At 36.5% G+C, this 15659-nt stretch overlaps 1 protein-coding gene across 6 annotated transcripts in view; it reads left to right on the top strand.

Annotated features, from left to right (window-relative positions):
- The window catches only part of LOC127512724 (citron rho-interacting kinase-like), an 81801-nt gene that overhangs the window by 16601 nt on the left and 49541 nt on the right, over positions 1-15659 (top strand). For all 6 annotated transcript variants that reach the window (XM_051893922.1, XM_051893921.1, XM_051893919.1 and 3 more), the window contains exons 9-10: positions 32-185; positions 5315-5501. In XM_051893922.1, the coding sequence (XP_051749882.1) occupies positions 32-185; positions 5315-5501 (341 nt within the window). The remainder of the gene's footprint in view (positions 1-31; positions 186-5314; positions 5502-15659) is intronic.

Here is a 15659-nt window from a genome sequence, read left to right as displayed (position 1 = left end):
TGATGTTTTCTTTTGTGTGCTTTGCTCACAGCGTTTTCTGAAGTTCCCAGAGGAACCTAAAGCCAGTGCTCAGTTTGTCGACCTGCTCCAGAGTTTGTTATGTGGATCACGGGAGCGTCTGGGATACGAAGGCCTGCGGTCGCATCCGTTCTTTTCCTCCATTGACTGGACTAACCTGAGACACGGTGAGTAAAGCGTTCTTCCGTTCTGAAGCACAGTGCTGTCAGAGGTCTCGTCACTGTGCCTGCAATGTAATTTTTCCATGTGCCTGTTAATTACGGGTTATTAATCATTAGACTGACTTGCTGCTATTTCTGTAGGCTTTAAAGTGATTACTTCTCTTGTGTAATTGCTGGATTTGTTATAGCGTCTCGGTGCACAGATTGCTCTGCAGGTTTAAGTGAAACATCTGAATTAATTCATTAATCCTGTGGCGTAAAGCTCAGAGTTTCTTCTGAATCTGCTTTAAGGCTTTAGGACTGTTAGCTCCGGGTGTGCAGCACACGCATTATCTTAAATCACAGTATTAGTACTCTTATATCACTGTAAACATATTGCAGTATTGAATATTTTTGCATATACATTTCTTATCAGTGTTGAAAACAGCTTCAAATTTGTGTGGAAACTGTGGTGCATTTTATTTTTCAGGATTCTTTGATGAATAGAAAGTTAAACAGAACAGCATTTATTTGAAATAGAATCTTTTGTAACATTAGAAATGCCTTTACTGTCACTTGATCAATTTAATGTGTCCTTGCTGAATAAAAGTATTATTTTTTTTTTTTTTTAAATCTATCTTTTTCCAAACTTTGTAATGATGGTGTATCACAGTTTCCACAAAAATTTGAACTGTTTTCAACATTGATAATCGTCATAAATGTTTCCTGAGCAGCAAATCATCATATTAGAATGATTTCTGAAGGATCATGTGACACTAATGATGCTGAAAATTCAGCTTTGATCACAGGAATAAATTATATTTTACAATAAATTCACATAGAAAATTATTATTTTAAATTGTAATAATATTTCACATTTTAACTGTATTTTTGATCAAATAAATGCAGCTTTGGTGAGCAGAAGAGACTTTTAAAAACATTAAAAAAATGTAATTATTCCAAACTTTTGACTGGTGGTGTATATAGCACTGGAATATCAGTTGTTCATATGATAGCATTCACTGCCATACACTCTGACAAACCATGTTTATGGGAAAATCAACTGTATATTTAATACTGCATTAACTTCCTTACACACACACACACACACACACACACACACACACACACACACACACTCACTCACTCACTCACTCACTCACTCACTCACTCACTCACTCTTGGGCAGCGGGTGGTTTTCTGTGGAATTAGTCAGATTATAGAGTGTGCAGGTGTTCTCACAGAGAGAAGCTCTCAGATCAGTCACACGGCCAAACCGTAATGAGATAACACCTCACACACACACAAAGAAACGCACCAATTTCTTGCTCATCCTGCTGAGTTTCCTACAGGATTTTGTTCCTGCAGGATTCAACCCTTGAACTCTTGTCGTATGAACAACTTGACAGAAATCAGTTTGATGTAAAGGGCTTGTGTAATGAGGATTCAAGGCTCTTTCCCACTAGAGAAGGATGATGATATAGCTAAAAAATTATATCCCAGTATTTTTTTACAAATTTTGAATATATATATATATATATATATATATATATTTTTTTTTTTTTTAAATACATGATTTGATTGTTTACTGCAAAATCAGCACTAGTTAAAAAAATAACACAGACAGTAGTGATAATCCGCGGACACTGCAGATAATCGGCAGATCGGGCGGGCCAAGTAATAAAAAAATAACGTTACAAATAATTGTGGGTGGGTCAGGGTTGGGTGAGAGAGAAATCATTAATGTGTTGATTTTAATAAAGAACAAACTCACACCACAAAGCAAGTTGTTTGAAGAACAAAGAAACGCATTACACAGAACAAGTGGCTCGTCTGTTAGTTTGTATTTAGACTTATTGCACAGATCTGTTCTGATGTGCAGTATCAGATTTTTTTGTCCTGTCTGTTGCCATGGTTATCACTGCCCATCATCGCATTTTCGGATTCAATCCCGCTTCTAAATATGCTTGTCAATCCAGAAACTGATCCACCTATCAGCTGTCATAGTCGTGAGATGAAAAAGAGGAGTGAAAAATTGGCTTGCTGTCTTGATAAGCGAAACTTTTAACAAACGGTAAAATAGTTTTAATAAATGTTACAGCATCTAAAACAGTTTTTTTTTACACAAAAATGATGTAAGTTACAGCATCTAAAACATATTTTACCTTATACAAAAAGATTAAAAATGGTAAAAAAAAAAGTAAGTTACAGCATCTAAAACAGTTTATCTTGTATAAAAATGTTAAAAACATAAGTTACAGCATCTAAAACATATTTTACATCACAAAATTATTAAAAATGGAAAAAAAAATGTAAGTTACAGCATCTAAACTTACTTTCTTATACAAAAATGATTAGAAATAATAAAAAATATATTTCCCTGATACAAAATTATTTAAAATGGTAAAAGATGTAAGTTACAGCATCTAAAACGTACTTAACTTATACAAAAATTATTACAAATAATAAAACAAACGTAAGTTACAGCATCTAAAATAGTTTATCTTGTATAAAAATGATTAAAAATGTTAAAAACATAAGTTACAGCATCTAAAACATATTTTACCTTATACAAAAAGATTAAAAATGGTTAAAAAAAAGTAAGTTATAGCATCTTATCTTACTGCATTATCTTATACAAAAATTATTAAAAATGGTAAAAAAAAAAAGTAAGTTACAGCATCTAAAACAGTTTATCTTGTATAGAAATGATTAAAAATGTTAAAAACATAAGTTACAGCATCTAAAACATATTTTACGTCACAAAATTATTAAAAATGGAAAAAAAAATGTAAGTTACAGCATCTAAACATACTTTCTTATACAAAAATTATTAGAAATAATAAAAAAAATATTTCCCTGATACAAAATTATTTAAAATGGTAAAAGATGTAAGTTACAGCATCTAAAACGTACTTTATCTTATACAAAAATTATTACAAATAATAAAAAAACGTAAGTTACAGCATCTAAAATAGTTTTTGTATAAAAATGTTAGAAACATAAGTTACAGCATCTAAAACATATTTTACCTTATACAAAAAGATTAAAAATGGTAAAAAAAAAAAAAAAGTAAGTTACAGCATCTAAAACAGTTTATCTTGTATAGAAATGATTAAAAATGTAAAAAACATAAGTTACAGCATCTAAAACATATTTTACGTCACAAAATTATTAAAAATGGAAAAAAAATGTAAGTTACAGCATCTAAAACGTACTTTATCTTATACAAAAATTATTACAAATAACAAAAAACGTAAGTTACAGCATCTAAAACATATTTCCCTGATACAAAATTATTAAAAATGGTAAAAAAAAAAAAAACGCAAGTTAAATCATCGAAGACATAATTTATCTTATACATTTTTTTTGTATATATATATATATATATATATATATATGGTAAAAAAAAAAAAAAAAAACTAAGTTACAGCATCTAAAACATACTTTACCTTAAATAAATGTAAATATTTGATTTTGATTTTGACAACAAAACAATAGCCATTATGAACTGCCCATACATTGCGATCACATCAGTTGTTCTGCTGTAGATATTAGGCGTGGGAATCTCTGGGCACCTCACGATTCGACTCGATTACGCTTCAGAGGGCTGCGGTGCGATTATAAAACCATTATCGATGCAACTTTTTTTTCTGTACAGATTGTTTTTTGCCACTGTGCAACTACTTGGTACTTTTAAAGCAAAGTATTTGCTTATCCATAATGAATTACTTGCAATGTCTTTTATTAATAAAACAAATGGAAGTGATTTGGCAACTCAACTGGACGGTTACATTTGCCAGCATATGTCCCAGCAAAGAACCAACATGAAAAGAAATGTGTGCCTGTAACAGCATACTTACAGTAATGTTATTTGCATAAGTACAGACTTCAGCATATTCAGAATCACTATAAAGTAATAGACTTCTAACAAAATCCTCCTGTTATGTGCAATAAGCAATATAACAATAATATAGCAATAACAGAACTTGCATATAGTGGCTCGTCCAGGGTAGCTTTTCCAAAAAGCATCGCAAGCCTAAGTTGATCGTAGAACAATGGTCTTTACGATCAGGCTTACGATGAAACGCAGCCCAGGTGCTTTTTCCCTTCAACTTCACAGAAGCCAACGTGCGTCCATACGCTAGCTTTTAATGCAGACAGTGCCGGTCGGATTTCTCACTCAGCCATCATGGGTCTCTTATGGTGCGTATCCACCGGCGCAGAGCGAACGTTTTTAGTTCATTCTTATGGAAGTTGAGCTTCGCACTCACTCACAAGCATGAAGCTCAACTTCCATAGGAATGATCTGAAAACGCTCGCTCTGTTCCACTCGCTCCGCGCCAGTGAACACACACAGTTATGTGCACACCACAGACTGACCGGGCGCTGCACTTTCACGCTTCAGAGTATCGCCTTTTACCTTCCGTCAACATTAGAAAATCGATTTTTGACTTGTGAATCGATTCAGAATCGAATCAGAAGCATCTAAGAATCGAATTTTTTCCCACCCCTACTAGATATTCTTATTGATCATGGATAAAATTCATATTGTGTGGCTGCTTCACCCTAGAAAACATTACTAATAAAGACAATCGTTATTTCATATGTCTGATGTGATCGTGATCGATTGGACTGGATGTTGAATTGACCTGCAGCTGAAAGCTTTTTATTCTGATCATAATGTCAATTTTCTGAGGTGAATAAACTCTATTGAGATTATTGAGATGATTAACATATTCAGATGAGCTGATGAATTGTTGGTGCTCGTGGCATTGTGTAATGTTTTTGTTAGATTCTTGATGTTGTTCTTGTTTTTAAATGAATAAATCAATTGTGTAAATGTATAAACAAAACCCCCCAGCGGCAGATACAGCGTGTGTGTGTCAATACAGCTGTTTGTGTAGATGCAGCGCTGCATGCGTGTGTGTGTGTTTGTGTGTGTGTGCGCGGATCTCGCATCGGGTTTTGGCTGTGACTCACACTGATTAGCCGAGACTGCTGCAGTGAGAGAGAGAGAGAGAGAGAGAGAGAGAGAGCGGGCGAGCGAGTTATTGCGCTACAGTCTCATCACTGAGACCCTCTCTCTCTCTCTTTCCTCCAGTCTGTTTTTCTCACCGACCCTCTCACACGTTTTCTCCTCTCGTCTCCTCCAGCGCTCCCTCCGTTTGTTCCGTCTCTGCGTTCCGAGGATGACACCTCCAATTTCGAGGAGCCCGAGAGGCCCCTGCGCCCCTCCACCGCTGCCCAGCGGGATCATCCTCGCTCAGGCTTCCACGGACGAGACCTGCCCTTTGTAGGGTGGTGCTTCAGTCGGGCTCTGACCGCACTGGCCAAGTCTGAGTGAGTACACACACACACACACACACACACACACACACGCTGATTTTACTAGTCTAGTCACAGGTGGTCCATTGGTGCGGAGACGGCCACATCACCACGGCGACTGTCACCAGGCAACATTGTGGCTGAATGCGAGGTATTGCTCATAAAAGCTGCGGTTCTCTTGTGCGCGCTCACTTCATGTGCCTTTAAGATGAATGAGAGGGAGCCGCGTGTGTGTGCGTGCGCACAGATGTTTTTATAACGGATCACAGAATATCTCACGGATGTGTTGCCATGTGCATGCAGGGGATCGGGAAACCCTCGTCCGGCGTGTGTGATATGATCGTGAAATCCCCTTCAGCATGTAAACACTGTGTAACGTGTTCGGATCTGTGTTTGCTGCGATGTGGTCAAACCTTCAGTCTGTTGTTTTGGTCTGCGTCTGCATCTTATCTTCTGGTTGGTGTTTATTGATCGGGTTGTTTCATCTATGAATCAGACGAAAAGCATGAGGACTGTTTCTTCTTTTATTATTACTATTATTTTCCTCAAATTCTCATGACCATAATGGAAAAAAAATCTCATTACTGTAATTTTTTTGTTAAATTTGATTTTCTTTTTTTAAATTTCATTTCCCCCAAATTGTCATTACCATAATGCAAAAAATCTTATTACTGTAATATTTGTTTTATTTAATTTTTTATTTCATTTTCCCTCCAATTCTCATTATTGAAATGGGTTTTTTTTTTCATTTAATTTATTTCATTTTAATGTAATTTTCCCATTTCATTACCATAATGCAAAAACATCTCATTACTGTAATATTTTTTATTTCATTTTTCCAATTTTATTTCATTTTTCCAATAATGTTTTTTTTATTTAATTTCATTTTAATTTAAAATGTTCTCATTTCATTACCATAATGCAAAAATAAAAAAAATCTCATTACTGTAATATTTTTCTTTTCTTTTTTTTTTAAATTTAATTTCCCCCAATTCCCATTATTGTAATGTTTCATTTAATTTATTTCACTTTAATTTAAAATGTAATTTTCCCATTTCAATACCATAATGCAAAAAATTCTCATTACTGTAATATTTTTTATTTCATTTTTTTATTTAATTCCCCCCCAGTTCTCATTATTGTAATGTTTTTTTTTTCATTTAATTTATTTCATTTTAATTGTTTAATTTTCCCATTTCATTACCATAATGCAAAAACATCTCATTACTGTAATATTTTTTATTTAATTTCCCCAATTCTCATTATTGTTTTTTTTTTTTTTTTTAAATTTAATTTAATTTTAAATTTAATTTTCCTATTTCCCATATCATTACCATAATGCCAAAAAAAAAAAATCTCATTACTGTAATGTGGAAAAAAATTGTAAAGTATTTAAACATTATTGCTAGAGGTTGTTGTTTTTAATTGGCTGGTTTTAATAATACATGCAATACAAAATAACTGTATTGCAGTAATTAGAAATACTCAAGAGAGCATCTGGATGCATTGCAGTAATGAGTGTGTGTGTGTGTGTGTGTGTGTGTGTGTGTGTGTGTGTGTGTGTGTGTGTGTGTGTGTGAGTGTGTGACGTCCTGCCCAGTGATTCCCTGCATATATGAATGCATTCAGGCGTGAGTTTATTGTTATGCGCCACTGTAAGATCATGATGTGGATCAGGTGAAGGTCTTGGTCGGGAATCTGGTCCCAGATGAGCCGTAAATAACGTGTTTTTTTCCTCAGAAGCTGAAGGGAAAGCTCAGGGAAAAAGAGTGAGGTGAAGCTTTATAACGTTAGTCAGAGAGAGAATGAACCCAGAATGCATTTCTATGGTAACCAGGGTGAGTTCCTTCCCACGCCCCCTCCCCATCTCTCTCCATCCATTCATACGCTTATTCTCTGTCTAATCCTGAAATGCGTATTTGTCCAGCCGTATGTCATGTTGCTGCCGTCTTCATATAGCGCTTTCCAGCAGCATGAAATCCACCGAACGCACCACAAACAGCCTCAGTAGAGGAGCGTGGGAATGTTAATGCAGAAGCGCAGCTGCTGATTGGCGCACCGGAGATGTGCTGTGATATGAGAGCGCTGGATCCGTCTTGAGGCACACAAAACATCTGTAATGAGTGATACTGATCATCCAGTGAGGACTGTAAACCGCCCTCACTGCGCTGCACTGATGCACGCTTCAGAAACGCATGCATTGTGGCCGCAGAAGGTGTGTTGTTTGTGTGCAACACACATCTGTATTACAAACACACAGACATAGACATGCATTCTTTTCACAAGTGCGTTTATCAGACAGAGCAATAGAAAAGTATGCATTCTTCAGGCAGTGCATGTGGACACCCGTACAGGCAGCGTATCTCGGCTATCTCAGGATCTACATTTACAGTCCAGTCGTGTCTGATCGGGTTGCAGTGGCGCTTTAGATCTCAGCGCTGTCGTGACATGATGTGGAGTCCCCTTCACATGCTGCCTTTGTGTGTTTGCTCACTACAGGTCCGTGATTCCCTTTCCTTATTAACAGATTCAGTAGGACAAGATCTGTCACAGTAATTGGGTAAAAATGTCAGGTGAAATGTGCACTGGAGGTGTCATGGGAAATCTGGAAATATCAGGGTATTTTAAAGGTTAAGTGTGTCATTTCTGTGTCACCTAACAGTTTTGCACAAATAATGACTGTGTTCAAACAGGTTTCCTGAATTCTCCCCATGTTTTCCATTGGTAAGCAAACTCAGGCCATTGGTTGAATTCCTTTTGTTTTCTGTAGTGAATATCATTTTTTAAATTTTAGCAGCTAGATATTGATCTTTGTGTGTGTTTGTGTCGAGTAAAGCTTCAAATCTCTCAGGATGTTTATTGGAGACTTTTACACACTAGTAAGTAGCGTAGTTCAAATATTGAACATAGTGGTCAGGGCGCTGACAATGACAGGGTTTCAATTCCCAGGGAACTGATAAAATGTGTAGCTTGAATGCAATGCAAGTGGTTTGGATAAATGTCTACCAAGTGCATAAATAACAATAATAATAATAGCTTTATTTTAAAAGCTGATTTCTCAAAGTGCTTTAGAACAAAGGCAAAACACAGCAAGAAGAAACAAAAGATTTGAAGACAAGGAAAAATAAATAAATAAACAGAATCAAACCAGTTAAAGTGGTCCTTGATTATGATTTGACTTTTTTAACTTTAGTTAGTGTGTAATGTTGCTGTTTGATCATAAACAACATCTGCAAAGTTACAACGCTCAAAGTTCAATGCAAAGGGAGATATTTTCTTTTACAGAAATCGCTTTTTAAGGACTACAACAAGCGGCTGGTAGGGACTACAACAAGCTTCTTCCCGGTTAGTGACATCACAAACCCTAAAATGTACATAAACCCCGCCCCAGAGAATGCACAACAAAGGGGGCGGGGCCATGTTGGGCTGCTTTAGAGAAGAGGAAGAGTTGTTGTAGTAGAGTGTTGTTGACATGCCGTCATTTTACGCCGGACTGCTTCACAAACGAGGGTCAATTCAATGCTGGATTTGAACAAAAGATTAACATGACGACACATGCTAGTGGATGAGCTGAATCAACTCCACAGCAACTACATAAATTTATCCACTAACGTTTTCCGTTCAGAAACGTCCAGTTTCATTCTAAAAGTTGTAACTTCTTCCTGAGTCTCTCCATCAGTGTCGACTCCGGTTTGAACAATGTAAGGCTGAACACCGTTACTGACAATCCTCATTTTGGCTGCGTGAGATTCTCCAGCTTTGTTGTTGTTGAGCGATCGAAGCGTGAGCTGTTAAAGCTCCGCCCTCTTCTGGAAAGGGGGCGGGAGCAGCAGCTCATTTGCATTTAAAGGGGCACACACAAAAATGAATGGTCAAATGCACACATAGTTGTCAAAATGTCCATCGTGTGGAGTATCTCACGGAAATACAGTCGGTTATGGCTTAAGTGGACGTAAACATTTGGGTGAAAACAGGATGTTGTGTCAGTATCCATGGATTCGGTCTTAAAGGGACCGTAGCCTATATTTGTCATTAATGTTAATAAAACAACAAAATATGTTAAATAAATGTATACATGGTAAATAAAGCTACTGTATCTGAAAAACACGTTTATTTAATTTGTATCTTTATAGTATTTGTTGTATTGTTTGTAAATTTCTTTTTATATAACAACAATTATATATATATTGGTAATTATGCCCTTTGAAGGTTATTGGACACTGAAATTTTTGTTCTTTAAGTTTGTGACAAGCACATAAAAATTATTACTTTTTTTTAGAGTAATAATAAAGAAGCTGTCCTACATTCATTAGTCTCACTGTGTTGTGCTTGGAAAACTGCCACATCACCAAAAAAAAAAAGAGAGAGAGAGAGAGAAATTAATAAATGGACAGGCATCGGTATCGGCGAGTACTAGAAAAAAAAGTATCGGTACTCATACTCGTACTCGGTCCTTAAAAAATGGTATCGGTGCATCCCTACTTATTACATCTTGTAAAAGGGGAGTAATAGGTCCCCTTTAATGTAATCTAAATATATTAATTCCAGTGATTCGTAACTGAAATACAAATGTAATCTTTACCCTGCAGACTCTATATCTTTATGAATGTCAACATTGACAGTAGCAATGTCTCGATCAAGTTTTTTGTGCGCCTGATTCGAGTCGCTGAATATTGAGTATCTGTAGATATCGGGTCCTGATCCGATATTTGTGTTTTCCTAGTGCTTGGTGGCAGTCTGTCAGTCAAGTCTGAAGCAAGACACAACCCATAGCAACTCATTATGGCAACGACGTCTCAGACAGTCTGACGGCAGAGAAAAATAAACAGTAAATAAATGTGCATTAAAAGTGTGCGTTAAACACGGAAGCTCAAACGTGCATGTGACACGCTAGAACAGACCACATTGGTTCTCGTGCAACGCACTCATTTGAGCTTCTTTTCCTTTTAGTAGTGGTCGGCAAACCCACTTGAAAGTGCATACTGCCACCTACTGCACGACACCTGCTTAACAGCTAAAGGATCTGGCTTAGCCGATACAGCTCAGTTAAAAAAAGAAGCTTAATCGGCCCCAATACCGATCCTTGAGGGACATCCCTACTTGACAGTAAATCAGCCAACATTTGTCTTTGTGAGAACTAATTGACTGCCAAAACAAAGTAACACACTCTGCTGTTATCGTAATGATTTAGACAGAGGCAATCGCTGCACACTCTTTAGTGGCATTTAACATTTACCCCATTGTGTTGTAAAAGCGCATTAATGATATGATATGTCCTGCTGAAGCATCTCTGGAGAGACGTTTGTTTTCAGTTGAGTCAGTGCTCTAATTGGAGTGTTTCCTGTAGGTTCACACTGTAATGACCGGCGGAGAGTAGGTGGCTTCCTCTTCTCTCTGTGACTCATGGTTAGTCTGGGTAACGGACTGTAGAGGTGCATCGCCTGGTTAGATAATTCAAAGGAAAACTGGTTTGTCAGTGAATAGTTTGTGCAATAATGAGAATTTGACGTCATTCTCTCGCCCTCGAACCGTGTGACTTTATTTCTGTGTTCCATACAGTGACCAGGGACTGTCAGGCTCCAAAAACACTGTTATGGTGAGTTAATGATGACAGAATTTTAATTTTTGGCCAATCTGCTTCTTCAATGGGTGACGCATTAGAGCACTTATCTGTCATCAGGATTTCATAGCTGAGATTTCACACCGTGAGTGACAGTATTGTGTTTTGTTTCCAGTTGGAGTTATCGTAGCTTCACCTCAACAAACCCTCTGATTATCTGAGAAGTATTTTAAAATAGTGGTTTATGATTCTGACCGTATCTGATCTGGTAAAAGGATGGTTTTCTACTGTTAATATGTGGATGGCTGCTGACATGTAAGATGTTTGATCGCATTATTTTACATTACTGGACTCCGGCTGCCCTAATCACTTTGAATAGCTGTTTTTTGCATGCTGATTTAAAAGCAAACTAGTGTTAGCAACCTAATCACTTGACAGCTCTATTTAATATTAGTCTCTCATTTAAACATAAGCAGCAAAAACAGAGTTAAGGCCCGTTCACACCAAGGATGATAACTATAACGATAACAGCACAGAGAAACAATATTGTTGGAATCACTTTAAGAACGATTTTTTTTCCAGCTGATGAACAATAAAACCATCTAATCAGAATCCATCCTGCTTTAAAGAGCTCGAGCATTTAAAGGTGACATATGAAAATCTGACTTTTTCCATGTTTAAGTGATATAATCTACCAACCCAAAAAAAACGTGAAAAAGGACAACCCAGTAACTTTGTTTTGATAAACCTTTCTCTGCAAACATGTGAAAAAACGAGCCGCTCAGATTTTGCTCCCCTTGTGACCTAGGAAGGGGATGTTATTATAATATTACCATCCCTTAATCTGCACGTTTCCACCCACAGTGCCGCCATTTTGTTTTTTGCAAACGACAACGGTGTACCAGTTCTAACATTCACAAATGAGGGTCAGTTCAACACTGGATTTGCACAAAAGATTAACATGACGACACATGCTAGTGGATGAGTTGAATCAACTCCACAGCAACTACATAAATTTATCCACTAACCATTCAGAAACGTCCTAAAAGTTGTAACTTCTTCCTGAGTCTCTCCATCAGTGTCGACTCCGGTTTGAACAATGTAAGGCTGAACACCGTTACTGACAATCCTCATTTTGGCTGCGTGAGATTCTCCAGCTTTGTTGTTGTTGCGCAACCGAAGCGTGAGCTGTTAAAGCTCCGCCCTCTTCTGGAAAGGGGGCCGGGAGCAGCAGCTCATTTGCATTTAAAGGGACACACACAAAAAAAGGCGTGTTTTGGCTCACACCCAAATAGGGGCAAATTTGACAAGCTATAATAAATGATCTGTGGGGTATTTTGAGCTGAAACTTCACACACACATTCTGGAGACACCAGAGACTTGTAAAAGGGGCATTATAGGTCCCCTTTAAGGCATGTTCACACCAAGAATGATAACGATAATGGCACAGAGAAACTATATTGTTGGAATTACTATTCAGAATGATTTTTTTTTTCCTGCTGATGAACGATAAAACCATCTAATCAGAATCCATCCTGCTTTAAAGAGCTTGAGCTTTAGGATTAGTGCTGCAGCCTTACAAACAAGCAAAACAAACCTGGTATTTAGATTTTTTTTCTCCAAACTGTGCAACCATACTTAGAATAAACAGAATGATATCTGCTGGTGTGGACGCTAATATAGTTATCGTTACAGTTATTTGTAGAGTTGTATGTTTGATTCATTTATGTGACTCAGTTCAAATTGTCGGTTTTGTCTTTTTTTTTTTTTTTTTTTTTATACATTTAGTGCATGTAAATGATGATTACATTTTTTTTTTTTTTTTTTTTTTTAAACTGAAAAACACTTATTTTTCAAAGCAAATGCAGAAATATCAACATGCACATCAAATATTGTGAAAGGACCAAACGATATTGAGAAATCCAAAGTCACTTTGGAAGGAAAGTGTCTGCTATGATTATAAATGTAAACCTGTCTTCATCCATTTCTCTTGCTATAGTTTTCAGAGTTTGTCTGAGGATCAGCCTCCATTTGGAGTTAATTCTGTCTATATCAAAGCAAAGTCCTTGTTCTTCAAGAAAACTATAAGAACCGTAATCGTGGACTCAGGGATTGTTTCATCCTGCAGACGGCCACTTAGATGCTACGGTAGAGGACCCTGCCACACTCATTTGCTTGACCTTTCTCGAGGGCCGATCGATAGCGCGCAGCATGTGTGAGCACCGCAGGTTGACACAGTCGCCGCAGGAACGCTGGGAGAACATTTACCGAACACAAGATGTGAGTCAGCCTCGTCTTTGTCCGTCAGCCGCGCTAAGAATAGGCAATGTTGGAATGCATCAGCGTTCCAGCAGATCAATAGCTACTGTATTCACAGAATGCATAAGTGTGTTTATATCCGTCGCAGATGTCAATGCGACTGCCGCCCACTTCAGGCTAAAAGAGCAAGACAGTCTGACGTGTTTGGATGCTGATGACGGGCTTAAATTATCAGTAGTTCGATGTTAATGCTGTAATAACTGAATTATACCTGAAACATTTATTGACGCCAGCTTATGTGAAATGTAATTCTCAAAGGTCAACAGCACAGGATTTTTTTCCTCCCAGAATGCCTCAATCTCAAAGGGCACTATTTGAAATGCATAGCCTATAATTACACTTTGAGCCCAAACACACACACGCCCGCCCAATAATCAAGTCGGTTGTGGGCCGTTCTGATCAGACCCCTGGGATGCGTCGGGTTTCTCCAAAGGGAAGTCTGTAAGCGCTGGGTAATGGACTGCTTTACAGCAAACAGGCAGAACCTCTAATCTCGTTAGGCCTCGCTGGTGTGATGCCATGGACGGTGTATTTAGTGTGTGCATTTAGACGCTCTCGAGGGGGTCTCGAAGCATCAGGCTTTTCCATTTCACAGCTCCTCTGAAGCGTTCAGTTGTGTTTTGATAGGAGGACATACGCCTTCATGTCCATGGAGGACCAGAGACGCATCGTAATTGGGGCCCTATGATGCAGAAAATGTGGACGGAATCGCAGAATCCAGTCATAAAAATGGAATTTACAGCATAATGCGGAATGTCATGGAATTTGCCGACATTTGGATCAATAAATCAATAAATGCACAGTTAATCAAATCGCAATATAGACTAGTGTCTGTGAATATTAAAACACAAAAAGACTGCTGTTTGAATATGAAGTCTACATACGGAGTATACTTTTCAAAGTAATATTAATAATACAGTTTATTAAAAAAATAACTGCACTTTTTGTCAAAAAACTAAATGTTTACATTTCAGTTGATTACATTTTAAAAGATCAGTTAAATTGTTAAACTTTTATGCAAACTTTAATTATTTTTAATTCATTTGTATTAAATCATAAAACAGAATTACTGAAAAAAAAATAAATTTCATCTTCTGTTATTGATAAAATGTCCATAAATTATTACTTTTTTTTATGAATTCAATTTATTAGACATTGTTTTTGATTATTAAAATTTCATTAAGCCATTAAAATAGAATTCAGGAAAAATAAAACAGAAAACAAAATTTTTGGAAAAAAATAAAACCGAATTTGGGAGAGAATTTTTTGCATTGCTTAAAAAAAAAAAAAAAAAAAGTATTTGTTACTCCAAACTAATCATTTTTTTCCAGCAGTCTTGTTCCTGAAGTATTTTCCCCATTCATTTCTTCTTCAATAAAGAGTCTTGAATCGACCCAGTCGTCTCTGAGGTGAATCACAACATTGACCTTTTGATGGTAACAATTTTTGAACATTCGGAAATAAAGACTGCGTGCTTAACGTGTTTTATGAGTGAATTAACTACTCATCCCAGCAGTAATGATGGAGTCAAATCAGAAGTGTACAATTAAAAAATATTGACTACATATGAAAAACAACAGTATAAAGTTGAAATCCTTTCAGATAAGTCTTTTGTGGGTGTAGGCAGACTGATTCGATTATATCAGCCTTTCTGTTTCCATGGTAACAAATGACTTTGTTTATTGGATCTCTCTTTAGTATTATGGGTTGTTTAGTGTATTCAATTCAATTACTTTTTTATTATATTGTCTTCTGTAGAGCTGCTTTATAGTTGAAATAGAAGTTGTGATTATAACTGAAATTCTTGGATCCTGATTGAACAAATTTTGTTGTAAAACTTATTTATCTTAAATTCAAATAAAGCCACTTCTCATAAAGAAACAAGAACATCTTTTTAATTAATGATAAATGCATTCTTTATAACAACTTTCAAGCAGACGTATTTCTTTTGTATAAGTTAAATATAGATTAATCCTTATTAAAGCTATTAAGATTATTCAGTCAAGAAGCTGAAGAACATTTCCTTCCACTGTATGTCACCACATGTAGCAGAATGACAATAAAGCTCAACTTGACTTGACTTGAAGAACATTGAGTGATTTTCTCTTTTTCTTTTGTAGTTTGTTTAACATTAATAATGGACAGCAGCACTTTAAGGCCCAATGCACGGATAAACATCCAATCCGATATTTTCCTAACTGTAACTGACTGTGTTTATGTGAATACTCACCATAATTTTGTGTGTATTTGTCTGTTCAAGTGCGTAAAGAGAGCTTAATTCAGAACTCGTGCGC

Source organism: Ctenopharyngodon idella, chromosome 5, assembly GCF_019924925.1.
Source record: "Ctenopharyngodon idella isolate HZGC_01 chromosome 5, HZGC01, whole genome shotgun sequence".
Classification (NCBI taxonomy): Eukaryota; Metazoa; Chordata; class Actinopteri; order Cypriniformes; family Xenocyprididae; genus Ctenopharyngodon; species Ctenopharyngodon idella.
Note: the sequence above shows the minus strand (reverse complement) of the source record. Positions and strands in the feature narration are given on the sequence as shown.